This window comes from Heliangelus exortis, chromosome 1 (assembly GCF_036169615.1).
Source record: "Heliangelus exortis chromosome 1, bHelExo1.hap1, whole genome shotgun sequence".
Classification (NCBI taxonomy): domain Eukaryota; kingdom Metazoa; phylum Chordata; class Aves; order Apodiformes; family Trochilidae; genus Heliangelus; species Heliangelus exortis.
The window spans coordinates 84,216,264-84,240,801 of NC_092422.1; the positions used below are offsets into that span (position 1 = coordinate 84,216,264).

Sequence of the window (24,538 nt, forward strand, 5' to 3'; positions counted from 1 at the left end):
CTGCTGCAGCTCTGCTCCGGAGTTCACCACTGCCACATGATTCACAGGGTAAGGTGTCTGGGGATGCAGCACAAAGGAAAGTCCAGTCCAATTTCTTCCCCATTCGCTGCTCCTCATGTACACTCAAAGACGTACAAAACTACCAACTTTGCTGAAACATTGGTGTACTTAACACTTACACGAACTATACTAGTTAGACATGCGGGTATGCTGCATGACATTATTGATAACAGAGCAAAATTAAGAAGATTATGTCCTATGACAACACAGCACCACAAAGTCAGCATCAAGAGATTAACAAGATAAATGAAGCCCCATTTCACTGTTTCACAGAAACAACTCATATGTCACCAAGCCTGGCTAGAGGTGCAACAGAAATGGATCACGTAGTATCACCCAGGAGTGGGAAACAGGGTGGGGAGGACAGGCATGGATTCAGCTGCAGAATGAAGCTATAAACTTCTTACCACACCGTGATTCAGGTGATTTTCTTCCCTCAACTCCAGTCTGCTTTTCGGTGCATCGCCATCGTTAACGGGAATTTTCCTATTAAGAAACAAGAAGCTTACTAGCTGAAAACATCCTGAGCATCTGAGATCAGTACAAGACTGTATCACCTCCATATTTTGATTCCCCTAGAGAAGTTCCATATGATACCATATTTATCTTCCTGTGTACTGATGCACATCAACTACTTTAGAAAGCAAGGACCACTTGAAAACAAGCATAAAGGGTTTTGACAGCAAAAATACACCTCAGAGCAGCCTCTTACACTGCAAGTGATTTTACTCAAGGTCTTCTCTTTTGCCCCTTGCCCTTTTCTTTTTCCAATGAGAGAATAACCCATTTTAAGCATAGCTTGTACCTTCCATAAAAGCTGCCAAGGAGAAAATTAAAACACACACACTAATATCATATGAACGTCAGCTGTTCCATGCTAAAGAGGAAGCTGCACATCTGTGCCATACCAGTGTTGCAGCACTTGGGACTTGTTATCACAGAAAGTACCGATAAATAATATACCTTAGTGCCAAATTTAAAATCCCAGGGACAGAAATCATTGACATCCCGCAGAAGGAAAGTTTCAGCACTACCCAAAAGAAATCCTTTCAATCAAAGTGCTTAAAGGCCCATCATCAGCTTAAACCAGAAATGCTATTCTAATGTGTTTGTTTAATAATTTTAAAAGATGCACCTTTCCTGCAAGTAACATGTAAAAATAATACACCCACGTAACTGAGAGGAAAGCTGATAGAGAGAAGTTGTGAAGGCAGGGTGAAGTATTTGACCATTTTCCTCCAGTTTCTGTTTGCGAACAGTTTTTTTTCCTGCAAAGACCAAAAACTTTCCTCAGCTCTTCAGAGGCTTTTCACACAACAGTGAGAACGCTGGCTCAAAGAAAAGACAGCAAAACACTAAAAACACACTACAATGGTACGCTCAGAGGAGTACCTGCAGCTTCTGATCAGTGCCATTCCACTTTTCAAAAAGCTGGGGTTTGAGGGAAGGACACCAGCCAGTGCCTGCTTCACCCCATTGAAAATTACCAATTTTACTTGTTGAACATATTATATCCAGCAGGAAAAAAAGTGGGGAAGAAAAGAAATTCACTTGTGAGAGATACAAAGGTCTCTGCTCCTATTTCACAAGACAACCTGTTGGTCTGAAGGCAGGGAACACCACCACCATACAGTTACCACGATAACGTGTGCACTGCTTGGTTTAATTCCCCTTCACAAATACGAAATAATAAATTAATCGTAAAAGCGCATTTAAAGGCTGCTTTGGGGAAAAATCTCCTTAAAGGGTGTCCCTGTTTCATTGACCCACGTTGCCTGTATAATACTATATCAGCAGCTGCTCTACTGGCACATCTTGTTTCTCCCCCCCAACTCTGCCCCCCTCCAAGCTGATCTTGATGCAAGGCAGAAGCTACCTACTCCGGCATTAAGGAAGCGAGTGAACTCTGAGACCTCACCCTGTAGAATTACAGTGTGGTTTAACTTGCCAGAAGCTTAAATATTTACCTGTCTTCATTAATTCCACACATGCGGACCCTTTCATTGCTCATCCAGCTATGAACGTTGCCATACAGGGGAGTTGCAGAAAGCATGACGTCTTCTTAAAAATCAACACTTTTCTTCACGGTTTTATATTCTATTTATAAAAATAAAATAAAGAGGGGAAAAAAAAAAAAAAAAGTTGAGCAGATTTGTCTAGGAGGAAGTGCAAACATCACAGCGGAGCAGCCAGCCTCCCTCCGGGTAATTAATAATGAATGCAGGATTGGTGCGGGGAGTGAGCTGCCTACGTTAACCGTTAAGGGAGATACCCTGCAATAAAGGAGCAAATTGAGGGCATTTATAGGTCAGAGGAGATGGATCTCTTCCCCAGCGCACATCCAGAAAATTAAGAATCATTCCAGGATATCGACAATTAAAAGTTTCTCCACTGCTTTTCACTGGAACAAGAAATGACTCAGCTGGCCAAGTATACAGCAGTCCCAAGCCCTCCACCATACATAGGCTGAACCAAGAAGGGAGACCCCGTGGGCTGGGGCAAAATGTAAAACTACTCACAGGCACTCACAAAAGCACAGAAGCAGGAGTGCATTGCAAGACTAGCCACATACTGTGTGTATTAGCTACGCTGATTGCTGATAAAGCTTTCAAGCGAAGACTTAAAACTGAAGCAACACTGCTACAGAAGGGATCTAAATAAAAACCTCCCCTTTAGCGTCTGCACATGACTAACTTGGAGAAAGGGGTTAAAAATAGTAAGTGGGTTGGCGAGCTCCCCACCCCTTGATTTGATTAAGCACCAAGCCCTGGTGGCTTCTGCATTGGAGCTGCTGCTGCTGTTGCTGCTGCTGCTGCTGCGAGCGCTTTCAGTAATTCAATGATGCCTGCTCACTCCAGGGAAAGAAATCATTAGCGGGCTCGCCAGAGAAGTATTAGCAGTCCAAGAGAACCAGCGCTGTGTGCAGCCAGAGAGGCAGGTGAAAGGTAACCACATTTTCACATCCAGTGGCAGAGAGGGAAAAAGGCTTTTCCTCCCCTCTACCTTGCCCAACACCACCTCCGTCCGCATTAAATTCTAGTTTGCTGCATGAGTGAAGTGTCAGGACAAGCTGCGTTTTATTAACAGGATTATCGCGGCGCATGATTTATTCCAGTGCAAGATTTTAATTGCTCTTCGGAGGTTGAGTCGTTTCTTTTGACTGAGCTTCAGCCTGCATCCTGCTGCTAAATGCTGGGTTAATAAGTAGGGGGAGCCTTTAATGCACAGGATATCCCTCAGCTCTTCCTCTCTCACAAAAATAGAAGCCTTTAAGTGGGAGGCATGATACTGCTTTTACACACACACACACACACACACAAGCCAGTAACGGGCGATTGACCACTGGGAGTTTATGCCTAACGTCTCCCAAAGCATCCATGCTTCCCCAGCAAACTCATTTCCTTTGTCAGGTTACAAAATATGCAAATTATCGCTTTGGCGTTTAATGGGGAAGAAGCCCAGATTGGGCCTTTAACACAATACTTCACACACGTTCAGAGGGGTTTAAGAGCTGAAACGGCAGGAAAGCCTTGTTCCCCAACACTTTTTTTCTCCCCTCAGAGAGGCCTTTTGTGCAAAACTCCACGTCTGGAACAAATGTATATTAATGAAATGGCACATTGACCCTCCTCTCTCCAGAACAGTTAGCTTTCCCTAATGAAGTCCGCAAAAATAGCTGCGAGGAAACAAAAATCAGCGGAGATACCGTGCTATCATTCAAAAGGAGTTATTTCACTGGAAAGACGTTTTCTGGACAGATTTACTGTTTTCCAGATGCGCTGCTCGTAATGTTTTCAATAGAGACAGCAGCAGAAGCATGGAGAGAATGATTTAGGGGTTTACATAAGGTTAGTAGCCACCCCGTGTACTGCCTCATCCGTGAGGGACAGAGAGCGGCTCAGAGGTGACAGGCCTCGGCAGCAAGCGGCCTGACTCCCCGCTTTCCTTTGGGGGCACAAGAGGCTAACCCACGCAGCTCCTCCGAGGCTCCACCTATGCCGGCCTGGTTTCCTCGCTAGAAATGTATCACTAAGATAAGGCGCGGTGCCGAAGTTATCCCAACATGTGCAGACACCAATACGCTGAAGTTACAGGGGACGGTGACACAGCTTCCTGAGCTACAGCGCGTGATCTGGAGGCCCCCACATCCCGCTGCCACCGCCGGAGCAGAGCAAAGCCCACCAGGGCACGGGGGGGAGGGAGCGGTGAGATGTTTTAAGGCCCACCCGGTGCAGGTCAGAGCCCGCGCCCCGACGGCTGCCAGCTGCCAGCCCCTTCCCCAAAAGCCGCCCCTTGGCGCTCGCTGCCCCGGGTGCGCGCGTTGTGTGCAGTTATAATCGCCGCCCTGATGAACTTCTTGTGAACTGTTTAAAAGTGGAGGTCTGCTGAACGAGCAGCGGCGCCACTGCCAGCCATAATTTCATTGCAACAAGCAGCAGACTTTTAACTCTTCGCATGGCCCTTCTTTTCCTTCTCCCCTCTCTCTCTCTCTCCACAGGCGGCCGCTCGTCCGCTCGCAGGGGACTACAACGGCAGCTCCCAAAGCCCTGGGCGCTGCGGGGACGGGGTGTGGGTAGCCGGGGGTGTGGGGGACACTACTCCTATTTATAGCCAGCTTCCGCGGGGGCGGGTGCAGCCGGCCCCGTTATGCAACCCCAACGGCGGGCTGCGCGCCCCAGCGCACGGAGGAAACCGAGGACACGTTTCTCCCTCCCTCCTCTCCGCTTGTCACCCGCTGGGCCACCGCGCCACCTCTACCCCATCCTTCATCAACCATCCCCAGGGAGCCGCAGAGCCTCCCCCCACCCCCCTACCCCCCGACTGCCCCCGCTGAGCTACGCGGCAGGGCGCGGAGCAGTGCTCGGCCGCCGGAGAGCGCACGGCATTTCCTCCGGGAGGTGTCTGCCCGATAAAGCCATTTGCGGCTAAATATAGACGGTGATGCACGGAGAAGGGAGGGAGAAAGGGAGGAAGGGAAGGGGGGGCAGAGGGGGAGAAGAGCGAGACGCGCAACGCACACGCGGTTCCGCAGCGATGCCGCCGTGTGAAACCAGTTGTGAAAAACGCCTGCAAGCACTAACCTGCCTCCCGGCGTGCTGCCGAGCGGGGCCCCGGCGTGCCGAGCCGAGCCGAGCCGTGCAGTGCCGGGAACACTCACTGCCCGGCGCTACCCGCGCCCCCCAGCCCCGTGCCGCAGGGGCAGACTGAGAGACACAGACACCGCGCCGTTCGGGCAGCTGATTAAAAAGGGAAACGTTTGGGTCTCCCTCGCAACGTCAACAGACTTTTGGCAGCCATTGACGCCAGCAGCAGCAAAGTTTTGTTAACACGCTCCTGGCGTGGAAACGAGAAAAACCCGATGCCCGCGGGGAGGACGGGGGAGGGGGGGGGGGCGAGGGGGAGGCGAGAGAGAAGGAGGAAGACGCGGCTTCTCGGTGCCTCCCGGGGTAAGAGGAAGAGGGGGCAGCGCCTCCTGGGCCGGGGCAATCTCCTTTCGCATCCCCCCAATCCCCTCCAGGCCACGCGGTGCCCGGCGGCGAATGTGCGGGGTGAAAGTCTAGGCGGGGGTGGGGTATGGGGGTGTGGATTAAGGAAACCCGGCGGGGCCGGCGGCTGCAGAGAGTCAGGAAGCGAGGCGGGAGGAGAATTGCAGCGGCGCACGAGTTCCCTTTTGGCGCCTTTACTCTTCCACCTCCGAGCTCCGCCTGGCAGCCCGCCAGTTTCCACTGCACAAGCCACAAGAGCCAGCAGCAGCGAGCGGCAGCCGGCGGGGAGGGCTACGCAGGGTAAAATGAAGAGGAGAAACAAAAAGTGTGCGAGCGCCGGTGGCACCGACGGAGCAGCAGGCGCGCTTGGGCAAACAACCCGGCCTTTCGGAAATTAATAATAATGCAATAAATTACCCGGCTCTGACACAGAACCACCCGCCCCCAACATACATCCATCCGTCTATCCCCACCCAACACTGTTGGTTACAGGCCACTGAAAGAATCATTTCTAGATCTGTGAAAATCCCTACGAGAGGAGTGAAAAGCAAGCGGGGACTCGTAGCTATCTACTTCGATTAGCCCTCAACCCGTTCATCTGGAGTTTGATTTAAAGGACAGCCTTTATAAGCTTAAATACGGGCAGCTGCCTTATGAATGTGTTAAGGTACCTCGTTTATCTTGTACCTCCGACTTACATATTTACGAGTTATTAAAAAAACCAACGACCTGTGCCACCGCTGGAAAGGAGACTTTTGCTGCAACGTTTAATATATGCCTTATAAAGCTGGCAGCAGCCACCAATCTAATATTAGACAAGTGTTTAAAGAACAGGAGTGGTTGCGCTTTTTGAAAAAAAAAAAATAAAAAAATTCTGTGGGTTATTTTTTGCAATCTCCATACGGCATCACCACTAGTGACAAGTTTTGTAAACCAGAGGAGGAAGCTGCAAGACTAAGTAGCCGCCGCACGGATCCGCGGATTAGAGAAGAAGTTTGACCTTTACCCGGGACGTGTGGCATTTCATTTAACCATAAAGCTAAGCACAATGCGCCAGCGAGATCGCTAAACCGATTTAAAATACATATTGAGTCATGCACGACAGTAGTGCATCTCCGTTTAGGCAGCGTGCAGGCTGCGCAAAGGGGGTCGGCGTCTATTTTAAGGCTCCTGCCGCAGCCACCCCCGTCGTCTCCCGGTGTGTTATCTTCCCCCTACCGCCCCCCCCGCCAGCGTCTCCCACACCACCATGTGTCGGATGGCGATCGGGACTTTATGCCATGTAAATACGGCGCGGCGGAGCGTCCGAGGGCAGCCGGTGCCGCCGAGCCAGCACCAGCGCTGGAGGAGGGGCATCCTCCCCGCAGCCGGGCACCGCCGTCCCGCGCTGGCTGCCGCATTTCGCCTGGCTCCGGCCCGGCGGAGAATACCAACCCCCACTCTCCGCGAAACACCCTCCACCCCCCCATTCCACCGGCAGCGGGGCTGCGGTGGGGGCGCCCCCCAGCCCCCGGCACAGGCGGCCCGGGAAAGAGAGAGGCAGCCCCGGCCCCCGCGTCCCCCCCGCGCCGTCTGTCACGCCTTGGACCCTGCACAGACACACTCGCTGCGCAGTAGCAGCAGCGGCGCTTTCCCCCTTTCCCATATGCTGCGAGGCGAATCATGGCATTGCTCTTAGAGCCGTCGGCAGCCAAAAAAAAAAAAAAAAAAAGAGGAGGGGGGGGAGGAGGGAAAGTTTTCAATTAATGATAAGCCTTGGAACTGGGGAGGGGGGCGGGAGAGGAGGCCAATAAGGGAAAGTTAAAATGGCTGGCGATCTTTCAAATAACCCTGGCCGGTTTGCCCGGGAGCTCACACGGCAATGCCTGCCCGAGGAGCCCCGGGGGAAGCCCCAGACCCCTAGAGACACGCCTTCATGGGGCAGCCTAAGGGGCCCGGGCTGTCGCGGCAGACGGCGATGCCCACACCTGAAGGTGATGGGACATCTGCGCAGCGGGGGCTCTCGCTGTGACTCCCTCCTCCCCCCTCCCCCCCCCCCCCTTTAACTTGCGATAGAGGGACTGGAAATGCTCATGGCCACACACACACACACACACACCGGGACGAGGCGAGACGAGGTGAGGCAAGGCAAGGCGGCTGGTACCCAACTTTGAGGCATCCCTGCATGAAGGATTTCCCGGGGATTCGCGGGAAATACAGACCCCATCCGCCGCAGCGGTAGCCCCGCAAGGCCGGTTACGGCGCCCCCCCACCCCGCCGCGACGCGGACGATGCCTCCGTTCCTCAGCGCACGCCTCGGCGGCGGACGGACAGATTATCTCTCTCCGGGGGTGCCGGGGGGTTCCTCCCCTGCAGGCCGGGCCGAGCAAGCAGCACGGCGGATCAGCCCGCCGCCGCTCCGGCCCCGCCGGCAACAAGGCTTCGGAGGATGAGGTGAAGAAGGGAGCCGCAACTCGGCTCTGCCGCAGAAACCCCCGGGCCCCGATGCAGACGGAGCCCCGCAGCAGGAGCCCGGTCTCCCTCTCTCGCCCACCCGCCGCAGTATCTCCCTACCCAGGCCGTCCGCGCCATTTTATAGACACACACACACACTCACCCACACACAGACACTCGCACACACACACACGGGAGCGAGGTTTCCGCTGCTGCTGCCAGAGACAACAGGCAGCAGCCGAGCCCGGGCTGCGAAGGAGGAGCAGCGGGAGAGGGACACACACACACACACACACACCAGTACGCACACCCACGCACCGCGGGCTGGGCAGAAATATGCATTTCAGGTAATTTAAGGCCGCAATTCCCGGCGCGGGGAGGAGAGAGCGTAGGCCTTTGCGCCCCTACCCCATTAACCCGCCGCTCACTTAGCATCCCGGGAAACAGTCATTGTTGCCTTTATTCCGTATGGCTTTTCCTTTTCAGGAGCGGGGTAGAAAGAAAACAGGGGAGGGAAAAAAGAAAAAAAAAAAGGGGGTAGGGGGCGGAAGAAAAATACCACCAAGGCAGCCCCTTCCCCCTGCCCGTCCCCCATTGTTCGGCCGCGGGAGGCTGGGCGAGCTAAGCGACACAGGCTTGCCATTCACCGGGATCTGCCGTGCCCCACCGTGCCTCCCTCCCCCCCTCTGGTAGCTCAGGAAACTTATGGGGCCGGGGGGGGAGACACCCCCCATATTGTATAAAACAGTCCCAGGGGTCCTGCGAGAGCGAGTTGGGGGAAAGGCTGTGCTCACTTCCGCAACGTTATCCTTGCAGAAATTCCGGAGCACAGTCCCCGTTTCCTTCCCCCACCCCCGCCGCACCCCCCGGAGGGTGGAGTGATTAATGGGACGTACGCCCTTCATTTCCCTCCGGCCACCCCGGCACACCGCTCCCCGGCGCGAAGCCGCCACGGCACGCAGGGCGGGGGCAGCCCCCCCACGCATCCGTCGGGGACGTTCGGAGATATTGATCACGGACGACTTCATTTTGCATAATTGCGCCTGACAGGCCCTGTGGTTCCCTCATTTACGCAGCAACAGCTTCGAGGGGCTGATGGATGGGGAGCAGCTCCCTCCGCTCACCCTCAAGCCCCCTCCTCTCCCCTCCCACCCGCGGCAGGCCCCCAGGGGACGGCGGCTCTGCTCCTCATGCAGCAAATGGCCGGCGAACAACAGCGAAATATTAAACTTAGGTTCCTCTCTCTCGTTTTACCTAGCGCGGCCGGCCTGCGAGCCTCCCGCTACCCGCAGGGCTTTGTCTGCACAGCCGATGAGGGTCGGCCCGCGATGCCCGGGGACGTTCGGTGGCCCCATAGACGAAAAAGTACTTAAGAAGTTGGGGCTTTTCCCTCCTCTTTAAAAAAAATTTTTTGTTTTCCTTCTCTTCCTAACAACAAACAAACAGCTCGGTTTCTGGTAAACAATGCAAAAAATTAGCCTCGCCCCGAACTTTATGTCGGGTTTACGGTGTCTAAGGTTTCTCCTTGATGGGAAACGCTTTCCCGAGCGCTTCTGGAAAGCGCTGGCAGAGACCTGTTACGAAAACAGCATTGCAAGCACCTCGGCAAACGTCTTCACAACTCCGTGTCCCACCCTCAAATCACCTTCTCTAGACCTTTCGAAGAAATGCACGTCCAGGACGGGCACAACCAGCGTCGCGCCCTTCTCGGCGTGCAGAAAACACCGAGGAAAAAAAGGAAACACAACAACAACGTTGGGGTTTTCCGTGAAAAAATAAGGGGGTAAGGAAGGGGAGGGAGAGGGGGGAGGGGAGAGAAGAGAGAGGAAGAAAACGGAAATAAAGTTGCCGGTGGCTACGATGCCTCGCCGGAGCGGAGGGCCTCGCGGAGGCTGCTGCCGGCCCTCCCTTCCCATCCCGGCACTCCGCACCGAAACAAAGCAGCGAATCAACTGCGATGCAGATGGGCGGCTATGAATTTTTTGCTGCTGCTTAGAGCTTTAATTACTCGTTCTTGATCCGTGGGACTACGACACGACACCGCCAAGGTTAAAATGCCCTGAACAGCTCTGAGCAGATGTGAACGAGTTGGCAGACGCGCAAATGAGGTCTGCCTCTAAGCATGATAACAAGTGACTAATACATTGCATATCTCTGAAAGAAAATTATTTTTCTCTAATTTGCATTAGCTTTTTTTTTTTTTTTTTTTTTAACGCCAGCGACATTCTCTCCACAGACGAAACAGCATAATCCTGAAAATATTACTCCGTGACTTTAAAATATTTGGAAGGAGGCAGAGATTGCCAGTGTTTTGGCTATGCAAGCTTGTTTATCTTTCCGCCTTTGCTCCAAGGCAAAACTAGTTTCGCAAGCAGTATTCTTGCAGAAAAATGGCACATGTCATATAAAACACCAGTTTATAGGAATTGATGCTAAAATTGTTGAACGACTACTGGCACACTTTTGCCACTAATAACATAACGTAATACATAAACGATCAAGGGAACAGTCGAGGCCAAAAGGTAGAAGAAAAAAAAGAAAGAAAAAAATTGACTGAAAAGAAATAGAGAAAGGCAACCCGTCAACTAAAACTGCGAAAGAGGAGGGTGGAAGAGGAAATAAGCATCTCCCTTTCCTACCTGCTTTCCATCCCTGAGCAGTTTTGTCAAAAAGACAATAGTATGTGGAGGCCACTTATATAAAACATAGCAATTCTTGTAGATAGCAAAACTATGTCAGGTACAAATATAGGCCAGAACCCAGTTCTCCAAGTTCCTTCGACTTTCCAGAATCTCATCTGAAAGGGCCAGCTCACTTTGGGTACCGGAGCAAACTTCAAAACAGGCAGCGTTTTATATCCTACGCTTAAAAGGCAAACCGAAGGGCTTAGATTCAGAGGCTTTGAGGAGAAAATAGAAGCTCGGGCTATCTGTGCAGGAGGAGCTTTCCACCGCGGAACTACTCCAGGGGTCCCTGCACGTCCAGGTTATCAGGGGCTGCATAACACAGTCATCTCAAGAGAGAACAACTTGACCAACACGTGCTCGGGAGGCATACACGCACTGCCAGCCACCCCAGCGCACTCTGCCCTGCCCTGCCCGAGGTCGGCAACGGCGGGGAGCCGAACAGCCCCCTCCTCCCGCGGGGCTGCCGAAACGCCTCACCCGCAAACCCGCCAACGAGAGGGATTTCCCAGCGCAGAAGCCGGTCGGGGTCGGCCGCGGAGTCGGCCGCTCCTCCCGCAGCCTCCCTGCACTTGTAAATCAAGCGAAGGAGGAGGGAAGAGGGGAGGGAGAGGGGGGAGGAGGGGGGGCGGCTTCTCCCCGCCTCAGGGCGTTTGCTTAAGCGACGCCGCCGCGGCAGGGGAGCCAGGCCGGGCGCCCTGCTGCCGCCCGGGATGTCCGCCGAGCCCCGGACTGCCCCGTCGGGCCCCAGAGCGGCGGGCGGTGCCTCCGGGAGCGGCGGAGCGGCCCCGGGGGCTGCTTCGGCCGCAGCCAGAGCTTTTGTGTGCGAGTGACGGCGAGGCGCGGGCTCTTCGCGCTCCAACAGCTGTCACATTATTTGCACTGGCTGTAAACAGCCTTCGCCTTCCCCCGCCTCGCCACAGAGTTAAATCCAGACTAACAATCCCCAGCTAGAGATCAAACCAACAACAGCAGCATTGTGTCTGCCTTCATTGCTTTACCATCAACTACTGCAGCTGGTTTACTCGAAACAAGGAACACCCTCTACCCACCTCCCCCGCCCCGGGGCCAGAAACGTGCTTGTTCCCGGCGGTTGGTCAGGCGGAGCCTCGCAGCTCCGCGGGGCTTCTGCAGCGCTGGGGGCGGGGGGGTTGCTCCGCCAGCCCGATGCTGGCGGGGTCCCGAGCGCTGGGGGGCTCTTCCCCGGAGCAAGGAGGGATTTCCAGCCCACAGTCCCGCCCGCCGAAAAGCCTCATCAGAAACCGAGCTCCGCTCTCGGTTTAGCTTTTGGGAAGGGCGAGGGGGAACCCCGCAGCAGCGGGGAAAGCCGCCCAGCAGCTGCGCAGCGCCCCGCGGCACACGACGGGCTCGCCCCCGCGGCGCGGCGCGTCCCCGAGCAGCCGCTCCCCGGGAAGACTGGGCTCCCCGCACCCCCTGCTCTGCCGCTCCGCATAGCACCAGGCCGGCGGCTGCAACAGAGCCCGACCCGTTATCGTGACAAGCCTCCCGTACGGGGCCCCTCCGCCGCGCTGCCTGCCCCCGCCGGCCTTGCCCCGAGAGATGACCCGGCCGCGGCCCTGGCCCCGGCCCCACCGAGCAGCCGGCCGGCTAAGACGCGTCTCTACCTTCAGCCCTTTCCCTCGTAAGGAAAAATAAAGAAAAAGCGCAATAAACTAAGACGCAATTCCAACTTTGCCCGCAATTCAACCACCTGGCAGCGAAGGTATATGCTGTGCGCTGTCAGTGGGCCTTTTGTTGGGCACAGCTGGAATTTTAGTGTAAATCCCCTCGTACCTCCTTTCCCTGCCCTTACTTATTTCGGTATCAGCTGCAAAGTTAGAAGAGAGGTGGAACGTACTGAACAGAAGCAAGAGAACAAATCAACTCGAGGAAACCTCTCCTAGCCCAGTTTGTCTTCTAGCATTACCCAAATTGTGCACCTCTGTGGGAAAACCAGGACACAGCAACTTTGTCTGAAACTGTGTAGCACACAGACTCTTGAAGAATCCAGGGAGAGCTGGAAGCCCACTTTCTAGGTGCTTATGTGCAGTTTTGGAGCCGGCACCAGCAGGGGAAAATAGATTATTTTATTGGAATCACATCTCCATCTTGGCCTGACTCCTACCAAAGGGCAGTGCTCCTCAGGCAGGTAAAGGTGCTTCACACCAACATGATACATCTCTAATCGACTTCCAAATCGGATTCACCGACAAATGATGCCAGCAGGTACTTGCAGGTCAGTATGATCGACTATTCATTGCCTATACGTAGCTGGAAATCTGCTGGCCTGGTAAAAACCACAGCTAACAAAACAATGTCAGCAAAGGCTGCAACACACTCTTGTGAGAGACCAGCAATTCGTGCCTACTGAGGCTCTTTCAGCACAAAGGCTTTTAGAGGAAGAAGAGAGAGAAAGGGGGAAAAAAAGGAGGGAGGGCTCTCGTGTTTCAGGGCTGCTGTCCCCTGGGAACCAAGAACCAAGTGTAGCTTCAATCAAATGCTGACTTCTCCTCCGGGAGCTCAGTAGGAAACCTGATCTCACTAGCTCATGCCTGCCTCCATGCATATAGGCTGGGTTTTCTTTCATACCAGCAATTTGTATAAAGAGGAGAGCCAATACAGTTTATTGCAAACCAGATCTCACAGTAACGGATCGAGAGAGATATTTCTGTAGCTAAAATAAGACAACCTTCAGCTGCCAACTCAGGGCAGGCCGCACCACAGCCGCCCCCAGCTCTGCACGCACGGCTCCACTGTGGGTGCCCCTGGCACGGCTCGGCACAGCACAGCACAGCCTCCCACGCATCTTCTGAGCCCTGCATCCTCCCAGCTGGCAGCAGCCGCCCTGGGTTGGGTTTTTGTGCAATGCCAGGTTACACTTCCATTAAAACGTTTACCAAAGGAGATCACTTCCTGCTTGCAAATATTGTTCCGGCTTCCCCTGCTGCTCGCAACTTTAGAAGGAGCCAAAGCTCCTCACCCACCACTGCCTGAAGATCCTGGGAAGCAGCCACCTCTTCTCACTGGCTCTGTGCTGAACTGACACGGCACAGCACTGCACAACACCGCACAGCACAGCACGGGAGGTCTGCAGGGAGAAGGCAGGCCAGTCCTCCTGGTGGAGCTCGGCATAACTTAGCACTGGGCTGCTTAATTCCGCACGGGGCTTTGCTAATCCACTTTGTGCTTGACTACTGAAACAGGGGGAAAGGAAAACAACATGCAGAGAGCATGACCAGGCCAGAGAAAATTGAGCTGGGGGACTGCAGACTGTGGGAAGGGCTTCCCCCAACACCCAGCTCAGCTTCTTACTGCTGGGGGCAAGCTGGTGAGGCTTAGAACACAACCCAGCACGCCAGGGCGTGGGAGCAAAGGGGATTGCCTGGGGATCAGGGATCTCTGTAGGATCTCTCCATAGCCAGGAGCTTTCACATGGAGAAAGCTGGCTCAGGGAGGGAATTTACACTTAGAAGAGAAGCTCAGCCCACCCCTTCTCATGCCATTAGCAAGTTGCAGGTGAATTTCAAGGAGACCTGACAATACACTCCTCCAGCTTTGATTTCACTTCTGTCCCTACCTGCCACCACCATGCACAAATGCCATACTCTGGCTGCAGCAGAATGAGCCCCTCAATGCTCTCCCTCCTCATCCAGGAGACACCCCCCCACTGCAATACCACCCGTTTCCTGGGGAGTGTGGAAAAAGTGGGAGCTGAGGGACAAGCACCCCCATGGCACCTAATCAACACAAGCAGAGGGACAGTCTGAGCTGCCCTCAGTGTGGAGTCTGCTGCCTTCCTATGCAAGTATGGGCATACCGCTCTCTGTTATCAACTGTGGCAGGCACCAGTTACTTGGATACTCCCATGGAAGAGGAGATCTGACTTCTTTAACTGAGGATGCAGGCTCATGTATTTTGTAATACAAAAATAATAAAAGAAAAGTGAAACACACTCTCAGAAAGACCCGGAAGGCTGGCAGTGTTGGCACACTGCAACCCACCGCAGGCCGTCTGGAGGTGCATGAGGAACAACTCTGCCACAGAGCTGGTCCAGCTCCTGACCGTGGAATATTGCTTCAAGACCAACGGGAGATGTGGAAAGGAAAGCACGTTTGTCTGGGAGCGGTCTCACCCCTCCTGGCCAAGGAGCAGGCAGAGAAGAAGCACAATGCCAGGCTTTCCTAGTGCAGGCTTGGCCACAGAGCACAGCCCCAAGCCCCCCCCTACCCTCAGCGCTCTATTGAACACACTCAGCTCTTTATACGAGCCATTCCCAGTGTGGCTGGTGGATTCTGCGCTTTCCACTTTAATTGTCTTATCCAAATAAAGCTTTGTTTTCCTTAGCACGACAATCCCAACATTCAGGCCGAGATTTTCATTGGACAGAGAAGATATTTTATTCTCCGATTGTTTAGAGAGTCAGGGCTTACACGGAACATCCCAGCTTGTGTGCCTCCCCTCACAATGGGGTCTTTTGCAGCCCCGGTGCCCATCATGTAGATTCATTTTCTGGAGTGATCAGGATGAGAATCATTTTTCCCTGAATTTCATAGCTTTCCAAGTCTAGCCTAGACCTTAACAAGTCTTTTAGTTTGCACCTAGACAATAAATTTAGTTTAATTTAGCTTCCGGTCTTTAATTTTAGCAGGTCTTCTTTTTGCATGCAAATCAATATGGCAATTACCATCTAAAAGCTCGACCAGCCCCAGGTCAATGTAAATTGATCATTGTCCGCCTTCTACAAAATAACACCGGGAGTCTGTGGTGCATAATGAGATTATACTGGAAACTGTCTGTCAGATCACAAATTATATTTCATGCTGTCAGGATCTTCTCCAAGCGGACTTCCTTGCATGTCTAATCACATGGCACCGATTCTATTAGCTCACAAAGTAGGTTTGGGGTGCAAGGAGCGCCCGTGTGTGAAGGAAAAGTCCCAAATAATCCAGACAACAGTTTAGGAAAACAGGCAGGCAGGTACTGAAGCACACTCTCACTCGCTAACTTTTCCAGCAGTGGAAAAGAGGGGAAAAAATTTTCTGCTTGGCCAAGAACTGCTGTCCAGCAAACAAGGAAAAATGAATTCCCTGCTGGAAAGCAGCAGAACTTTCCTAAATTCCCATTTGCAACAAGTTCTTGGCCTCCTCTTTTCCATCCCTACCTCATCTGCTCAGCCATTCAAATGATCACTGCCCACCCTCTCTGGAGAAACCCCCACAAAAGGAGCACTCCCATGGGAGAGACTCCCCTGCCCACCAAAGCCTCGGGACCCAAGCAGGTCGGGTCAGAGGGAAAGGTCGCTCTGGAGCAGTGACCGCTGCCAGCCCGTTCGCTGAAAGGACAGAAGGATTACAGGAGCTGCTCAGGGCCACGGGAACTCCCCCTGCCTGCAGCCGAGGCCTCCGCGCTGCTCCTGCACGCACACACACAGAACCAGAAGAGCTGCTCGTCACAGCTAAATGGGGTGAGCCTGGCTCTCCCCACCCAGCAAGCTCGATTCCGCAGCTCAGGTTATTGGAAAACCAAGAAAGAGGGGAGCAGGCCCGCTCTGGCCATCAATTATTTCTAAAGTGACACCAGCCTAAGGAGGAAATATTAAACTCAGCTACATGCTGCTCCTTCTAAACCTGCACTAAAACGTGATCTATTGCGGTGTTCAGGGGAAAGACAGTGTATCGCATATCACCTGTGCAACCCAACTACACTGCAAGAGCCCACACCTTTGTCAAGAAGTGCAGAAATCAGAGCCTCTTTCTCTCCTGTGCAAAGCACAAATTTACTCTGAGCCACATTTACCCCCAGGACAATGTGGCTGCTAGAGCTATGACCTCAGCTGGAGCAGGCCTCATCTTTGTGGGGTCCACTAACCTGTCAATGCTGAGAGACCTTTTAAACGGCAGCCACAGACTGCTGAAACTACTTTGGTATGCACAGTGCTCATTATTTTAGGCTGTGGTGGCCTGGGTCTATTTTCTGCAGAAACAGAGACCCGAAAGCATGTCAACAACTTTGTGTGGTCTCACAGCTGCACAGATCCACAAAGTCTGCTTGCATGGACTTTAAGGGAACCAACCCCTAGAGCATCCTTGTTAGGGGACCTTAGCTTATCAGCCTTTTAAAAAGTAAATCATCACAGGGTGGGGGAAGAAGGATGACAAATTCAAACTGCCTGAAAAGCTGCAGCACGTCCTGGTAAAGGCAGATACACTGCGTGACACGGAGCCTGGATTGTCCACCAGCACAGGAATAAAGCCAAGGCACCAGTATTGTTTCAAGACCCAGGCCATATTTGGGCATTCAGTTCACACATCTTAAGTATTGCTTTAAATATTAGAATAGAGACATTGGCCAATGTGGTTCATAATGCACTCAAATGGGAGAACTCATTTCTGTTCAGTCTCAGATTACTAGCTTGGTCTTGCCTTTTTTTTTTTTTTTTTTTTTTTTTTTTAATGGGGGGAGGATGGGGGAGAAGAGAGGGAAACCCCGCTGAGTCTGTTTGCACTGGTCTCTATTAGATATGCAACAAATCTGCCATTTCCGGCGTTGCTTCTATCTAATTAGAGATGTATTTAGATGTGACGTGTAAATAAGCGCTGAGCTGCCTGCTGCCCCGGCTGCGGACTGCTCGGGAGCATTTCCAATAAGGCTGTAGCGCCCGGAACCAGGGCTCAGACAAAGAGGAATGGGAATGGTCTGCGCTGCAGGCGAATCCAACAAAACCAGCTTTTATCTATCGCTCTAAAGCCTTAACTGCTTTTAATCTGTACCGCCCAGGCTTGCACGCCACGATCGCATCTCATCCACCGAGGACGTCTCAGTACAAAAGGAAGCACACAGGAAGGCAGGAGCTGCAAATAACCCCCGTGACCCAACCCCGCCCAGCCACAGACCTCACTCTCCGCCTGCCCTCGCGCTCCACGAGGTGTGCATGCCCCCCGTGGACTTCCAAACACCCCCAGGCAGGTACGCCTGGCTTTTAGGTACATATAAGAGAGCTGAGGGCTGCCTGGCGCCACCAACAAACACGCGGCCCCGTGGGACGAAAGGTGCCGGAGGAGAAGTTGACAAGACCCGAAGGCGGCCGCGGAAACCCGCTCCCCCCGCGGGGACAGCAACCTGCACCGCGGGGCTTCCACTGCAACCCGCGGTGGAAGGGGAGGGGAGCGCACGGCGAGGCCGGGGAGCCTCTGGGGATGCTCCACCGGCGGGGCTCTCCGGCCCGGCCATCCCCGGGGCTCCACTGGCCCCAAGCCGGAGGGGCTGCGGTGGATTCCCCGGCCCCGCGGCCGCCAGACCCCGGCTCCAAAAGCTCCCCGGAGTTTCCAGAAAGAGGAAACTCCTGGGAACGATATAATCTGGCGCTCGCCTCGTGAACTCTTTTCCTGTTGTGGAAAACAGCTCTTAAAAAGCCATTAGATGGACAGGGCAGCGCCGGGGCCTGAGGAACGCTGCCCGTTCCCCCCCTCCACACTCTAGTAGCATCCCTGCCACCGATGCCGCTCTCGCATTCTTCCAGGCCGGAGCAGCCGGCCGCAGCGATCCCCTCTCGGCTTTAAGGGTTAACAACCATCGCCACAAAAAAAAAAAAAAAAAAAAAAAAAAAAAAAAGGAAAAAAATATCGCGGTGACCTTTTCCTCTCCGACTCCCCCACTCTCCCTTTCAGGCTCCGGTTCCTGAGCTCGCAGGGAGCCTGAGCGGCTGTCTAGACCGATCTATCACAGGCGGACAAACAATACCAGGAGAAGCCCCTGCCCGGTCTCTCAGCCTCCGCCACTCACCTTAGAAATGGCGAAGAACAGAAAAGTGACCGCAATACAATCCTCCCCGGTATATTTATAGCCTTCCACACAGCCCACCTTCATGCCTGACAAATGAGATTTTGTCTGCTCTCTCAGCGTACGCTCCAATAAACACACACTTTTTTTTTTTTTTTGAGCCTGTTTGGTTTTGGTAACATTCCGAGCTCGTCCCTCCGACCTCGGGGTGGGCGAAAGCCCTCCACGCCCGTGCGGAGAGACAGGTTAGAGAGCCGAGGCAGGAAGGGACGAGTTCAGGGAGAGGATGCAAGAGGGGATCCGGCGCTCTTCCACACGCAACCTCCCAACCTGGAAACTTCAATGTCCATATTCATCACGCCCCTTCGCACCCAGCCCCCTTCACCCGAAGTGCTCCCTGGTCCCTGCTGGCCCTCCGGGTTGAGTATTAAAGAGGTATACGGGGCGAAGAGCCGGAGGTCCAACGCTGCAAAAGGCTGGGGAATAACTAATGAGCTGTGCAGCCCATTGATCCGGTGCATACTTCCTAATTAACTCTGAGTCACCTATTTGTGACAGCAATTCAAAGAACTGCACCAGGGATAAACTGCAACCCCGGCGCGCGAAGGCAACCGCGGGGGGGAAGGCAAAGCGGGGGGGGGGGTGGGGGGGGGGGAGGAGGAGGAGGGAGAGGAATTTGCTCCTAATCCTCCTAAAAGCAATTAGGGTGAGCGCTGCGCTGGCTACCTCTGGGGAAGGGAAAAAAAAAAGAGAGAAGGGAAAAAAACAAAAACAAAAAAACCCCACAACCACCCAGAGGCTCCGACAGCAGAACCGAAAGGAAATGGACTGGTGTGTCGCAAGCGCGACGGCACCGGGCTCCAGACAGGCAAGTACCAGCGTCTCGGGGACGAAAGTGGGCGAGAGCGGCAGCAGGAGGAAGCGGTACGGCCGGGCTCGGCGGGCAGCGCTGCGCACAAAGAGCGGGCAGGGAGGGGGCAGCGCGGGCGGCGGAGACCCGGGCGCAGCGGAGCCACCGGTGGGGGGTGCAGGCGCAGCCCCAGGGCCGAGACCCCCGCCATCACCCGCCTCTGTAGCTTTCAGCTTTGTTCCCAAGCGGCCCTGACGGCGTACGGCTCTCCCCGGCCGCCCCCCGCGGTAGGACCACAGGGAGGGGGCGGGGTAAAAAAAAAAAAAAAAAAAAAAAGTTAATAGAAACCTTTGGAAAATCCGGGCTTTACTACGGGGCTACGTGGTGCGGGCTGGGCTCCCTCCCGCCCCCGCACCCTCCCCCCCCTCTTTTAATACAAACACGAATACAAAAGCTGCAGGCTGCAAAGAGCAGATGAAAGCAATGAACGGAGTTTCTGGAAAAGATTCATTAGTGGGAATTAATGCTGCGAGGAGCTCCGAGGCGATACCATTAAAGCCAGTCCCCACACTCCGTCAGTTTCATACGGCTCACTAGGGTCGAGGCTTTTTTTTTTTTAATTTATTATTATTATTATTTGTCGGGAAAGAGGGGGAGGTGCTCATCGCCCTCCCCTCGCCTTCTCCGCGATCACCAAACCCGGGACCCGATAGACATCGCGGAAACGAGCGAGAGAGGAAAAGGGGAAAATATTTAAAAAAAAAAAAAAAACACACACACACAAAAAAAAACACAAAACAATCTAACAACCAACACACACACATCGAGACAGAGAAACGTGAACGCTCCGCAGCCCTCGCCCCCGGACTCGCTCCGCGAACATGAATGCATGCCTCATATGCTGCGCAGAGTCGCCCCACTTGGCCCCAGCTTCACAAAGCAGCCTCCGCTGCCTCCCCGCCTGGCCGTCCCCCTCCGGATGGGCCTTTGATGGCAATCCCCGAGCCTCCCTCCGGCTCGTTCTCAACTCCAAACTACATTTTAGGGCTGACTAAACTTCCGTGTCACGCCGGACCTCAGGCCAGCACAAATACGCGCACGGGAAAGCCCCAGGCCGCCCTGCCCCACGTGCGCGGCGGCGCCCGCCCCGCCGGGGCGGAGGGAAGGTGGGGAGCGGAGCCCTGGGCTCTCCCCGCGAAGGGAAGGTAGCCCGCACGGGGCTCTCCCCGCCGCTCACCTGCCCGCCACCCCCGGACTTTCCATTGCGCTCGGCGGGGAGCTCGAAGGCCGGCCCGCCCGGCTGCGGCAGCCATCTCCAGCTCGGCGGGTCGGCAGCGCCGCTCCTCGTTCGCCCGGTCCCCCGGGAGCCCCGCACCACCGCTGCCCCGGCGCCTTCCCTTCGCAAAGTGCGAGACGACGGGAGCACCACAAAACACACACACACACACACACACACACACACACACACACACAGGCGCACTGAAACCGACACTGCGACCACCAGCTTTTTACCCCCTCCCTCCGCCGCCCCAAACAGGCATCTTTACCAGCAACTGCATCCAAACTTCTTCTCCGCCACCCGAAGGGATACCGGGAGACCCCTCTCCCGCCTCGCCACCGCCTACCCGCCCCCCCCGGTGCTCTACACCGTAACTTTCGACCCCGCCGCCACGCTGCTGACCCAGCAGCGGGACCCACCGGCGGCGGAGCTTCCGCACGGGAGCTGTTCGCGGAGCGGAGCACTGACCTTCCTGCCGCGCCGCGGAGCTGCGGTGTGCGCGGTCCCCGCCGCGGGTCACCACACCGTCGCCTCGCCCTGGTGCTCTCCCGGGAAGGACAACCCCGTCAGAAGAGGGAAGCGGGGGGGGGGGGGAGAAAGCAAGAAAAGTTTCCCGATCCTCCTCCCCCTCTCCGAGGGTGCGTGTGCCGCGGCTTGCCCCGGCGCGGGCGGGACGGGGAAGGGAGGGAGTTGGAGGGCGCGGGGGGCAGGAGCGCGGCCGCCGCCTGCGCCGACGGGGCAGGTGCTCGCGGGAAGGGCTTTGCTTCTCGGCTCGACTGGGCTCAGCGGCGGGAGCGGCAGCCCGCGATGCTCATTCCGGCTGACGGCTCTGGTTTGGCAGCGCCATGTTGCTGGCTTGCTCCGGGCGAAGTTCCTGCGCTGGCGAGCGTGGCGCTCCCCACATCTCGCCCGCGCCGCCGTCTCCCGTGCCCTGGCCGCCGCGGCTTTGTGTGTGTGTGGCTGGGGATTTAATTCTCCTCCTCCTCTTCTCCTCCTCTCTCTCTTTTTCTTCTTCTGCCCCCCCCACCCCCCCTTTAGTCCGCCGGGAAAGCCGCTCTTCCTCACCTTGCCGCTGGGAGACCGGGCTCCGTCTGCTGCACGCTGCGCTCCCCTCGCATCCCCCCTCCCTCTCCCTCCTCCTCCTCCTCCTCCTCCAGCCGTCGCCTCCCCTCCCTTCCCCTCCCCCCGGGCAGGCGTTGCACCGAGGGAGCTGCCGCCAGCAGCAGCGGCGGCAGCAGCAGCGCCGCCACCGCTTTTTCCCTTTGCAAGTTTTCCCCCTCCCCTGGCTGCGTTTCCCTGCCCAGGCAGGGCTCGGCCGGCCGCTCGCCTCTTCAACCCCTCTTTGCCCTGGCTAATTGATTTGTCCCCCCCTCGCCGCGCCGCCAGCCCCTCGCCTCTCCTCGCCCTCTCACCACGGCTGGCATAGGTCGCTGCCAAGCTGCGGCGCGCCGGGGGGGACTCCGCGTTCCCCGGCCGGGAGGGAGAGGAAAGCCGCCCCCCCCCCGCCCCGCCGATATTCCCCTCGCTTGCTACCCAGAAGGCCAGTGGAGAACCGCAATTACCATAAAGCTCCGCTCACTTCTCTCCGCCAAGCTGTCAAAACCCCGGCGGCGGCGGCGCTGCCAGACATCGCTGCGAGGTTCCCTGGCGGGTCGCGCCGTGCTGCCGCCCCCCGCCGCCCCGTTCGCCCCTGGCCCCTTCACCGCACGGCCACGGCCCTCCCTCCCCGCTCTCCCCAGCGCGCTCCGCCGCACCATGGCGCCCGGGATCCCCCCCCTCTCCTGCTGTGCATCCCGCGGGTACAGCCAGACGCACCGGATCCGGGTTCCCCCCGTCGCGCAAGGGGATCCCCGCCGCCCCAGGACCCGTCGAGGGTTCGCAGCCGTCCTGACCCCTTCCACGGGTCATATGGCGCACGGCCACTATCGCTTTCACTCTACTACCTTCGGAGGGGGTAACCGTCCCCGCGGCCCCAGGGCCCCTCTCTGGGTCCACCCGCCGTCCCCAACATAGCATGTTCCGCGGCTCATCCGCGCCGATTTCCGCGCCCCCCCCCCCCCCTTCTCTGAGCTCTGAATAGGGATGGAAAAAAAGCCACTCGTTTGTCAACGTCTGCATTGCGGGGGGAGGGGGGGGGGGCACCTGATTAAAGCGCTTTTTCGCCTGATCCGGATTTAGCAGCCCATAACGCGGTTTTTACCGCGTATGACCGGTGTCGCAACCCGGGATGGCGACTGAAGCGCCGTATTCCTCGCTGGCATTTCGGGCATTTCGACGGCTGCTTTAAGATTTTTGCCCGGGTTGAGGAGCCCTTTAATCTCCGGGATGGTAGTTATCGGCTGCATCTATTTACTTTGGCAAGGCAACTTTTGGCTCGGCGAGCTCGACTCGTAAATTTCACGTTCATAACCCCCATCCCCGCCGATACTCCCAGGTTTGGTCCCGCGGAGCCCATAGTGTGGAGATTGCTGGGGCGGCCCCGGGGTGGCCCCAGGTCTCAGGGCCCCGCAACTCCCCCGCACAGCCCGGCGCCTTCCCAGGGAAACGGGAGCTTTGCCACCTCAGCGCTGCCGGCGCCGCATCGAGCCCTCCTCGCCGCTGCTCCGTGTGGGAGCGACTGCCAGCCAAACGCCAGGCGATTAACGCGGACAGTTCGCCCCGGGGGAGGTTTTTAATCGCCAAGTCCAAGACCCTAAGCGAAAAGGCTGCGGAGACGCTGTGAGCGTTCCTCGCCCAGAGCGCTCAAACAGCAAGCGGGGCGATGAGCATTCAGCGCCAGAGCAGGACTGCTGGGGCTGCCTGCCTGCTCTCCCCTGGCTGCTACCCATCTCCGAAAAGGGAAAAGGAGTTCCCGAAATTCGTCCTGAACAAAGCATTTCCTCCACACACCCCTCAAAAAACAAAAACAAAAAAAACCAAAAAAAACAAAACAAAAAAAAAAATCAAAAAAAAAACCAACCTCTAAGTTTTTTATCGAGAATCTAAGTTATGTCTGAAAAACGTTGCCGGCTGCTCGGGAAGGGGGACACAGGGCACACAGACACAAGCATACGGGTCCCGGCCAGAGGGTTGTCATTTCATGAAACTGCCATTACGGGTCTCTGGGTTTTTGCTACGTCTCTATTAAAAAACTCACCCCCCTCAAAGCAGAAGTGAACTATCCACTGAAACCTGAAACTCCAGCCGCACCGCTCGGCTTCCACGGGGGAAACCGGGGAGCCGCCTATCGCGGCTGCCGGGCTACAGTTCCGGGGTGCCGGCCGGCGGGGTACACGGCCCCGGTCAGCGGCTGGGTTTGATCCCGGCACGGCAGGCCACGCATCTGAAAAGGCTCCCACACGTTTTTTTAATGTCCAATAACAACCAGAAGGACACATGGCCTATTACACTGTGAAGCTATTTTCTTTATAAAGATGTTTTAGGGCTAGACATTAAAAGTTACTAGACTGAACACACGTGAGTTACAGACACACAGCTGGAGGAAAGGCCTCTGTTGGCTTTCCCCCACCAACTCGTTTCCTAGGGAAAACCTCATTAAAACTGCTTCTTTCGGTAGAAAAGCAGGACTAGTGTGTCTCCTGGCGAGGTGGTCACAAACGCTACTTCACGGCTGCATCGATCTGGCTGCATTTGTCTCGCCCCGCAGGTCTGGATCCGCGGTGCCATCGGCCCGCACTTGCATTACAAAAGTCGCCCGCTTCCCTTCCCCCGGGCTGCAAACTCTGGATCACATGTGTCCTCCTACAGCGCTGAAGCTGGGTGGTTGGGGCTGTTTTTTTCTTTTTTCTTTTTTCTTTTTTTTCTTTAATGACTTCAAATTATCTCGGGCTAAACTCGCTCCACTTTTATTTTTAACCGTAGTTAAACTTTCTTTCTTTGTGAACACAGTTTCCTCCGCGGTGGAGAGGAACAGACCCGCGCTTGTTCGCCTCTGTGCCTTTTTTGTTCCCTGGGTCCCCGAGCTTTG

General features: G+C 55.4%; 1 protein-coding gene across 12 annotated transcripts in view; it reads right to left on the reverse strand.

The window, feature by feature from the left end:
* Positions 1-24,538, reverse strand: part of BCOR (BCL6 corepressor) — an 82,367-nt gene that overhangs the window by 36,856 nt on the left and 20,973 nt on the right. For 3 of the 12 annotated variants that reach the window (XM_071751029.1, XM_071751010.1, XM_071750983.1), the window contains exons 1-3: positions 21,637-21,700; positions 2,028-2,157; positions 468-546 (exon numbers count right to left, since the gene is read on the reverse strand). In XM_071751029.1, the coding sequence (XP_071607130.1) occupies positions 468-546; positions 2,028-2,113 (165 nt within the window). In that variant the 5' untranslated portion in view covers positions 2,114-2,157; positions 21,637-21,700. Of the gene's footprint in view, positions 1-467; positions 547-2,027; positions 2,158-5,141; positions 5,262-21,039; positions 21,179-21,636; positions 21,701-24,538 lie in introns of those variants that run through there. The other 9 variants (XM_071751020.1, XM_071750993.1, XM_071750950.1 and 6 more) reach the window with 4 other exon arrangements.